At 45.3% G+C, this 10,187-nt stretch overlaps 1 protein-coding gene across 3 annotated transcripts in view; it reads left to right on the top strand.

The window, feature by feature from the left end:
* Positions 1-296: 296 nt before the first annotated feature.
* Positions 297-10,187, top strand: part of RTP4 (receptor transporter protein 4) — a 76,646-nt gene continuing 66,755 nt past the window's right edge. Inside the window, exons 1-2 of one of the 3 annotated variants that reach the window (XM_032406928.1) lie at positions 297-588; positions 2,207-3,318. In XM_032406928.1, coding sequence (XP_032262819.1) covers positions 407-588; positions 2,207-3,218 — 1,194 coding nt within the window. In that variant the 5' untranslated portion in view covers positions 297-406 and the 3' untranslated portion in view covers positions 3,219-3,318. Of the gene's footprint in view, positions 589-1,207; positions 1,309-2,206; positions 3,319-10,187 lie in introns of those variants that run through there. The other 2 variants (XM_032406929.1, XR_004299817.1) reach the window with 2 other exon arrangements.

Below are 10,187 nucleotides of genomic sequence, written 5' to 3'. Positions count from 1 at the left end.
CACAGGCTCCCCCAGCTACCTTCCTGTGTCTGCATGAGAGTGTGAGCATCGCTGGGGGGAGAAACGGCTTCTTAGTGGCATTTATCCCAGCGCCGAGCATAGGGCTTTGCCTGGTGTACCAATAAGAGAAAAATAAAATACCCAAGTCACTTATCGGTGCCTCCAGAATCTAGAACAGAGCTCTGTACTCAGATATCTCTCAGAGGCCTGTTCACAAACTGGCAAAACTCTGCTGCCCTCTGTCTTCAAAACAAAGACCTGTTCTGTGCACTCCACAGTCTGAAACGAAAGTTAAGATAGCTGACGCATTCCACACCGAGAAACTGAAACTGATGTGTTTTTTTACTTTTTTTTTCTTCCCTTCCCTCTTGCTGGTTGCTGAGTAAGACTGAGTTACTCACTAGGCATGGTTTCCCAGCCTCAGGGGGGAAAAACGGTTTTAGACATCCGGACCTGGGAGCAGACATTTCAAGAGCTGATGCAGCAGGAGAAACCCCGGGCCAGATGGACCCTGAAGCTGGATGAGAAACTGGAGCCGGACTGCCTCGCCGAAGGCTGGAAACAGTACCAGCAGAAAGGATTTGGCAGGTGAGTGAGAGTTGGCCTCTCGGCGGACTTTCTCTGGCAAAGAGGGTCGCTTAGCAGCGACTGACTGATTCCTTTGAGAGCTTGTTAAAGGAACCAGTGTCCCCAGGATCTCCATTCTTTCATGGCCACAGTACTCTTTCCATTTTGCTTAGCCATAACACAAAAAGAAGTTTCTTTTTTTGCTAGGTTTCCTCCCTAAATATTTCTGGAGGTTCTCAAGGAATGCTTCCATATTCCATACATCTGCCCTCCCATTCTCTCACCACCTCCTGTTCCAGACTGCCTCTATCTAGAGACTTCTGCTATTTCTGCCCTCAGTCCTGACTTCCCCAGGCTGCAGCAGCCCTCCTGGCCCAAGCACCAGCCCAGGACCAGGGCCTTCCTTAAAGCCCCAAGAATAGAGGGAGGCCACATAATCACTTTGTTTTGTTGGTTTTTTTTAAAGATTTATTTATTTATTTGTCAGAGAGAGAGGGCAAGCACAAGCAGGAGGAGGAGGGGCAGAGGGAGAAGCAGGCTCCCCACTGAGCAGGGAGCCCGATGCGGGGCTCGATCCCAGGACCCTGGGATCATGACCTGGGCCGAAGGCAGACGCCCAACTGACTGAGCCACCCAGGAGTCCCCACACAATCACTTTGAACATGACTTTGTTGAAGGCCTGGGGATAACAGAGGGAATGGTGCAGCAAGAAAGACATCTAAAACCTAGTTCCTGGAGTTGGTAAGTAATGCCCCTCCCTTATTGGCCATCTCCCCTTTTCACCCCTAGAGAGCCTGCACACTGCAGGGAGCAATTTCCTTGCCCGGGTCAGGGCAGGGTAAAGGGGGGCAGGGAGAAATGTTAACCTGGGCAGCCAGGTCTCCTTTTATGGGGCACACCTCACCTGTTGTCCTGCTTCCCTCTCTGCCCCACCCTGACTCCATCTGTCCTCTGCTCCAACCTTATGGATTATAAACCATGCCCGTGCATTTTCAGACTTCTGTTCCCTTATCATGATATTATGCCTGTTGGGCAGGCCCTTTCTTCCCTCCCCTGTACTCATCCTTCAAGGACCAACTCAAGTGCCACCCCGTCCTTAAAGCATTCCCTGGTCTTCCTAGGTGGAGTAAGTGTTCCTTCTTCTACATTCCCATAAGATAATGGTTTTAAATATATATATTTAAAAACAAGCTGTGTATCCCTTTATGACTCAGTTTCCTTATCTTGACATTGGGCTCAATAATGCCTCCCTCAGAGGGGAGCTTTAAAGATAAAGTGGGATAATATTGCAGCCCCTATTACAGTGCCTGCCTCAAAGTAGTTGCTTTATACGTTTTCTGCGATCATGAGGAGGACCAAATTTTGCTGGCCGATGGCAGAACTACTTTTCCCTCTGAGACATCCAGAGATGTTTTAGTAGCAGAGAGGCATACTTGGGACCACGTAGGGTGGAAGCTCAGTGGATCACAGGAAAAGGCTTTATTGAAAAACACAATCCTTCTCATTCTTATTTGGCAATTTGTTAATATCATACGTACCTTCTCGTATTGGAAGAAATCTTAGAGACCGAGACCAGGCCCACCTCCTTCAGGTCAATGATCACCTGAAGGCACAAAAGCCTTCCTCCTTCTGTCTGCAGGTTCCAGTGTTCCTCATGCCGGCGAAATTGGGCTTCTGCTCAAGTGCATATCCTCTGTCACATGCACCTGGAGCGCCAGAAGTCCCAGGGCCAGGTGATTATGCGGCTCTTTGCTCAGAGGTGCCAGAAGTGTTCCTGGTCTCGATTTGAGAATCCTGAGTTCTCCCCAGAGAGTGCCATGCGAATCCTGAAAAACGTGGTGCGGCGTATTCTGGAGAAATTCTATGGGAACGGCTTTAGGAAGTTTCCGGAGCTACCAATCATCCGGGAGGTGCCTTTGGATGGGTCCCATGACACAAAAAATTGTGAAGCATGCACTCTGGGCTGCTGTTCATGGAGGTCACGAAACAACGTGACAGAGCCATCAATATCCCCATCCTCCTCTATGGATATTAAGAGTTCCTCTTGTCACATTGGTGACATGTCTGGCCAAAACCAGGAGCGTGGGTCTAACTATAACTTTAAGGAGTCAGGGCCCAGCCATACCACTGCTGAGACCCAAGCTCCTGGAGCAGGCACTCAGCCCAAAGGGGAGACTAGTAGACAGCCCACCCCAATGGCAGATAGGCAGGCCACACAGGAAAATTCACAATCCACACAGGAGACAGCACCACAGACCCCCTGGAGGACATACTCTGAGGTTTTAAGGATGGCTCACCAACAGTCTACACAGCAGTCATTCTCACAAGCCACATGGACCATGTCAAGGATAATCTCGAGGTCTACAATAGAGTCATACCCTCAGACTAGAGGAAGAACAGCCCCCTCTACACTAGGGTCACACCTACAGCTTACACGGAGGACAGCTGGGGGGCTCGTGATCCTCAGTAGAACTCAAGCTACCTGGAGACGTTCACCCAGATACTCCGTTCCAAACACCCGTCACATATACCCTCATTCAGTGCAACGAGATGTATTCTTTGACCTGGATATATTTTTCTACTTCTGGATCTGTATTATTTTGTTCTTTGTCTTTGTAGGCAAATATTCAGAAGCAGAAAAAGGGAAATAAGTTTATCTTCTTTTCTTCTGTCTTAATTCCATGGTAATCAATGAACTGGTTACCATTTATTTTTATTTTTATTTTTTAAAGATTTTATTTATTTATTTGACAGAGAGAGAGACAGTGAGAGAGGGAACACAAGCAGGAGGAGTGGGAGAGGGAGAAGCAGGCCTCCCGCAGAGCAGGGAGCCCAATACGGGGCTCAATCCCAGGACCCTAGGATCATGACCTGAGCCGAAGGCAGACACTTAATGACTGAGCCACCCAGGCACCCCAAGAGCTGGTTACCATTTTAATATGACACAGAATATGCTTTGAGATCAAGTAGGGTCAAGTTCTTAAGAATAAACACTAGTTTCCTAGATCTCCTTAGCAGATAATCTAAAACATAACCTAGAAGATAATGGACCAATAATAAATATTTGTTGAATCACTAAAAGCTCTTCATTCATTCATCCACTCATTCATTTCTCTCTCTCTCTCTTTATCTATATCTTGACATATCTTCACAAGAACTGAGGGTCATGAGTGTTATCAGAGAGTTATTGTGGTAGGCAGAATAATGGCCCCCCAAATATATCCATTCCCTATTTCCCAGAACCTGTGCATATGTTAATTTACATGGAAAAATACTTTACAGATGTGATTAATTTAAGGATCTTGAGATGAGGAGCTTATCCTACATTATCAGGATGGACCCAATGTAATTACAATGGTCCTCATAGGAGGGAGACAAGAGTGTCAAAGGGGGAAAAAGGAAATTTAATGATGACAGCAGAGCTTGGAATGATGGGCTTGGAAGATGGAGGAAGTGGCCATGAGCCAAGGAATGCAGACACCTCTTAGAAGCTCATAAAGATAAAGAAACAGATTACCCCTCAGAGCCTCCAGGAGGAACCAGCTCTGCTGACACATGACCTCAGCCCAGTGAGACTGATTTTAGACTTTGGACCTCCAGAACTGTAAGATAATAAATTTGTGTTGTTTTAAGGCACTAAATTTGTGGTTATTTGTTAAACTAAAATAGGAAAGTAATACAGCTATCAATATCACCCCAAGGATCAGGCAATTATGTTTTAGGTATGCTTCAGTTTTAACCAAAAAAGAGAGATTAGAAATATTGATATGCCGGTCCCCTCTTATTCTTCCTTCTCCCCTACTTAGATCTACCCAAATGACCCCGTCCAGAAGAGACTCCCTTTGATTTGGTGACCCCTGGAGCTATCCTATTCTTTCACTTCTTCCAGCACTGGATGAGGAAACATGCAAGAGCTTGCCAATCCTGAAATAGTATGATGCATGGCTGCAATGTTCAGTCCTGCCGGACATTTCTACATGCCTCTCAAACCACAGTCACCATGTTTAAAACCAAGCTCATCAGCATCTCTGATTTCCCAGTCAAATAATTTGACTCAGTCACCCAAGCTGATCACCTTAGAGCCATCTTTAATTTCTTCTCCCTGTCACCTACACTTACTGTCCCTTGTGTTGTCAAGTTATCCACTCTCTTCCTATCAGCCCCTCTCCCCAACCAGTCTAAAAGCTTAAATTACTGAGATAACTAGAGAATTTGGTTTTTACCCCATAGGCAATGCGGAGTCATTGCTAGCATTTGAGATGGGCAATTTGAGTGGAATCATATGTTTAAAACATTATGTATTTCTAGGAAAGAATGGAGTAGAGAATAGAAATAGTAAGGAGTCTGACTTGGGATAGCATAGTGGTAAACACAGAGAGTGGTACTTACAGACGATAAAGGTCTTGAAGGAATTTGAAAACAGTGAAATGTCAGCAGAAAACCCAAGGATAAAAGTATCTCCTTTTCTCTGGCGCTATCTTCTCTTTTCCTCTTAGGCCACTCTTACCAGCGTGCTCCTTTTATCAGTACCTCCTCCCCAAACCAACCCCTTGACTCTCTGTGTTCCTCCTGTTTTCACACCTTTTCGGTTCCTTCACAAAGAACATTGGCTTAGGGACTAGACACTTTATTTCTAGCCTGGTTATGCTGTAGGACCTGGGGCAAGTCCTTTTCTTTCCCTGGGCCTCAGTTTCTCTATCTCTAAAATAGGTTAATGTCTTCCAATTAAACATAGTGGATTGAACACATGCATTTCCCTCTGAGCTTCCTTGAAACCTTACTGAGTGACAGTGAAAGGGGGGAAAAAGGCATCAGTACACAAGGGTAAAGAGAATGTGCAGAAGCTAGAAAACTGCTCGACTAGGGTTAAATCACTGACTTAGCAGGGTAGAGAGATCTGGAATAGAAATTAGGCAAGGGAAAACTGAGGAGCAAAGCAATTCATATGGCACAGTTTCAGAAAGTTCAAAAACTGTAGGCAGCAGTGCTTCTGAAGGTGGGTGCTGAGGCTGCTGAAGTGGGAGGACTGGCTGAAAGCCTTTACAGCAAGTTTCTTTCCTCCATTACTCTGTAGCCTGGTGACCACTCTTAATGGGCTCCAGGGAGAAGAATGGAGGTTTATTCTCTGAAGACTTAGAGGGTTCTGGACTCAGGGACATAGGCGATGTGAAGGGAGAGAGGCTACTCAGCAATTAGAAAGATTGTTCAGGTCTACACACTGACCCTTGGGACTCCCTTACTCCACCACGAAACCTAAGAGCCATGCCAGTCTTCGATCTTACCCACCCACTCCTCAAATATCAGGAGAATGGATAGGTCCTCTTTGGGAACACTTATGAGCTCAAGAGAAAAAACAATATATATCTACTTAAAAGGGTAGGGGGGGAGCGTTTCATCCAATGGAATGACTAGCTGAGGTAGCTCCAGAGGGAATCCACCAGATACAAAAACCCTACAGAGCTTCTAGTCAACTCTTTGGTGTCAGACACCTAATTTGGACAGACTGCCAAGGGGTATCAGATATTTGATATATCTCCAAATGTGAAGGCAAAAAAAAAAAGATTAAAAAAAGTGGAGAGTCAAAGAAAACAGAGATAATTCAAAGATAAGAAAATGAACCAAAACATATTTCAACAGTAAAACTATGATTTATGCCTCAGAGAGATAAGAGAAGGTATAGTATTCACCAAACAAATTGGATTCTCTGCAGCAACCTCAGGTGAGGCAGTTATCTTTGGCTGGGGGGGATCTCAGCTACAAGTCTTTAGCAGGCAATGCTCCCAAAAGCTGGGGGAATGAGTGCCCTGGTCCCGAAGGCAGGGATCTGGGCAATGGACCACAGCCTCCACTACGGTTCATATTTTGCACCACTTCAATCCACTTGCTTGGTATAAATGTTCGGCTGGCAAACTGAGCCCCATCACTGCATCTGTCTTGGGGTGGCAACTAGATATTCACTATCTCCCTTTACTACCCAATCTCCATTGCCCTTACCCAGGCACCTCTGCCGTTCAGGTGGCTTACCTGGTGGGGTTATCCAGACCTTCATCCTTGAGGGGTATGGGCCTTTGGTCACAAGGTCTTTCTCAGTCTGTGGCATCTGCATTTGTCCACCCACTGTCAAAAGTGGACAGAAAAGTACCGAGAGGCCCCGGTGGATCATTTGGGTGCCAAATATATTCTTCCTGCCCCCACTGTGTAACAGGAGTCCTATTGCCCTCCAATGATCAGGAGAGTGACACTTTCTTGCCTGCTGTTTTCTTGGCAAAAAATCTGTGAAACGACCAGCCATAGCTGGTCATGGGGTTCTTGCTGTGTTCCTTAGTGGGAGCAGTCCCCACCCAGCATGGCCAGACCTGCAGAGCCTTGTGTTGTGGTTGGTGGGACACCTTGAAAATGGCACCTGATTTAATGTGGGTGATGGTAAACAGGGTCACCCCTACTTCCACCTCTTGATTTCCAGACCCATACACTCTACCTACTGGGACCACACACATAGTGGTCATTGATTCAGAACGTGTACTATACTCTGGTGGATGGTGACTCACCTTTGCAAAGCAGCATCTCCAAGAGGCACCCCAGCTGCCTCTTTAAGAGGCTATGCCATTGATCTGTCAGGCTGGCAGCTTCTGGGTGGTGCTGTATTTGATGAAACTAGGAAATTCCATGCCCTTATCACCTCTGCTGTAGCTCTTTTGCTACAGATTTGGTCATTGATCTAATGTGATATTATGTGATGTGTTAGTTTGCTAGGGCTGTGAGAAAGAATCTGTTCCAGCCTCTCACCTAGGATCTGGCGGTTTGCTGGCCATGTTTGGAGTTCCTTGGCTTGTAGAGGTGTCACCTTGACCTCTCCCTTCACTTTCATGTGGTGTTCTTCACATGTGCATTTCTATATCCAAATTTCCCCTTTTTTTTATAAGGACTCCAGTATGACCTTATCTTAACTGATCACTGTCTATTTTCAGCTTTCACCACATAATTGAACTAAACCACTGGTGAACCAAGAGTGGCCTTTTCCCTCCTGTGTTGACCGGTGCTAAGTAACAGCCTCTCCTGAACACGTGATCAGCTGTGAGCTGAAGGAGAGGCACTAGTGCACCAGTGGAGGTCGACCTGGGGGCTGGGCCACCACTTCACCCAGTTCCTTTGTATTCTCTATCCCTGGCTTGTGCTCAATCCCAGGCTGCATCACTTCCATATTCTGATGGATTATACTGAACCTGCATATGACTAAATGGGCCTTTCAGAATCTAGGTCATGGTGGGCATCTCTGGTCCCATCATCTTTTGGTATCTCACCATCGGGAGTTTTACCTTTATGCAGCCAAGTGGCTTGTAGGAGTTGGCTTTTGAATGGCATGTAATTCTCTGATGCAGATGGCATGGCCTTGCTTCAGAACGCAAGTGTTATAAATTGTATTTCTCCTTCTGGGGATTGATGTAAACACTGCATGGCATGAGAGCTAACTCTAGTACCAAAGGGTCTGCCAGATCATATGGGCCATGTGGTAGGGCATTGCATTGTGGCCCTGCTGCAGAGCCCTTTCTTATTCTGGGTCCCACTCAAAGTTGGCAGCTTTCTCTATTCCTTGGTAAATGAATCAGAGAAGTATGGACTACCAGGTATTGTGCTTCCTTTCAGTGGTGTGAGGGTCAAGATGCACTAATTTGCCCTTCACTTTGGAAGTGTTGTCCTGGCATGCTGCAAATTACTGTACCCCTAAAACCTTTACTGACTTGGCAGGGAATCTTTGTAGGAGTTTGTAGGTGGGACCTCTGGAGAGTGAGGTCTCCAATGCACTTGGCCACTTCTTACTCCTCTGGTCCAATTAAAATGACATCACTGATGGAGTAAACCTATGTGATGTTCTGCAGAAAGTCCAGATGGTTCAGACTCTGTAGATTATATTATGACAGAGGATGAGAGAATTAACATGATCCTGGGACAAAAGTGTAAATGTAAGCTGCTATACACTCTATATGAAAAGTACTTCTGAGGGGCGCCTGAGTGTCTCAGTCATTAAGCGTCTGCCTTCGGCTCAGGTCATGATCCCAGGGTCCTGGAATTGAGCCCCACATCGGGCTCCCTGCTCAGCAGGATGCCTGCTTCCCTCTCCCACCCGCCCTGCTTGTGTTCCTACTCTCACTATCTCTCTCTCTGACAAATCTTAAAAAAAAGAAAAATACTTCTGAGAAAGAATGAATCTATCAGATCAATGTCCATATACCATGTCTCTGAAGCTATGTTAATTTGCTCTAGCAAAAATATCACTTCTGGCACAGTGGTTGTAATTGAGACCTCTACTTGGTTGTGTCTCAGATAGTGCAATGTCATCCTCCAGGATTTAATTGGTTTCTCTAGAAGCCAGGCTGGTGAATCAAATGAGGACTGGCTGGAGATCACTACCTCTGTGTCTTTTAGGTCTTAAGGGTGGCTCTAATCTCTGCCATTCCCCCTGAGGCATGATATTTTTGGTTTTTATGATACTGTATCGAGGTTTTGGGAAAGAGAAGTCCTCAGCTTTTTTCATTACAGTAGCTCTTACCCCACAGACTGAAGAACCAATGAAGTGTTCTGGCATCTACCACGTGTCCATTCCAATTATCTATTCAGGGACTGGCAAAATGACCACTGGCTGAGCTACGGATTCGGTGGATCCATCGTGAGCCTTACCTGAGCCAGGACTCAGCGCCCCCACATACTTCTACTCAAATAGCAGTCTGTGATTTATTTCAGATTCCTGAGGATCAATATCAGTTCAGACCCTGAATCTAAAAGCCCTCAAAATGTCTGGTTATTCCCCTTTCCCCAGCATACAGTTACCCAAATAAATATCCATACACCTCTTTGAGGAAGGATAGGGGATTTTTGCAGCATTCTTCCTCCTTGGGAACCACCCTCTCTTTCAGCCAATGAATTATGGGTCTGAAAAGTGGCTCAGATCTTCCTGAATAAAGAATTCTGATTGTTTTTTTTAATTGGCTCAGCTGGTCTCAGTCTCCTGATTATCCATTCGTGGTTTCTTTTGATTGTATAAATTGAGAAATACTCTTACTGGTTGTCCACCTATTTGTCCTCTACATAGAGATTAGGAAATAGATAAAACTAGTGGATTGGTCCAGAAGGCCCAATATCCAAACAATAGGAGCTCCAGAAAGAAAAAAACAGAAAATGAAAAGAAAGAAATAATGAAAGGATTACTTTAAAAACCTTTCTTAGAATCAAAGGACATGATTTCCTGATTGAGAGGGTCCACCCCAGGGCCCCCTATACAATGAATGGACAAGGTTCACATCTAGACATATTATTATGAAATTTCTAACACCTGATATAAAAAAGACTCCAAAAGTTGTAGAGAGAAAAACAAGACAAAAACCAAACATATAAAGGACCTAGACTTAAAATGATATTGGTCTTCCAACCTCTCAATATCTCTCTGAGGCATTCATGCTTTTGTTTTTTTGCATGATGAGGGAGCAGAAGGCTAGCTGTAGACAGAACACAAGCTGACACCATGTGATCTCTCCCCCTGCTCCGTGGGATGCGCATGACATTCATCCAGGAAGCTCCCAACTGTCTTTTTTTTTTTTTTGTAGTTTTATGGTTTTATTAACACA

This window comes from Phoca vitulina, unplaced genomic scaffold, assembly GCF_004348235.1.
Source record: "Phoca vitulina isolate PV1807 unplaced genomic scaffold, GSC_HSeal_1.0 scaffold8, whole genome shotgun sequence".
Taxonomy (NCBI): Eukaryota; Metazoa; Chordata; class Mammalia; order Carnivora; family Phocidae; genus Phoca; species Phoca vitulina.
Note: the sequence above shows the minus strand (reverse complement) of the source record. Positions and strands in the feature narration are given on the sequence as shown.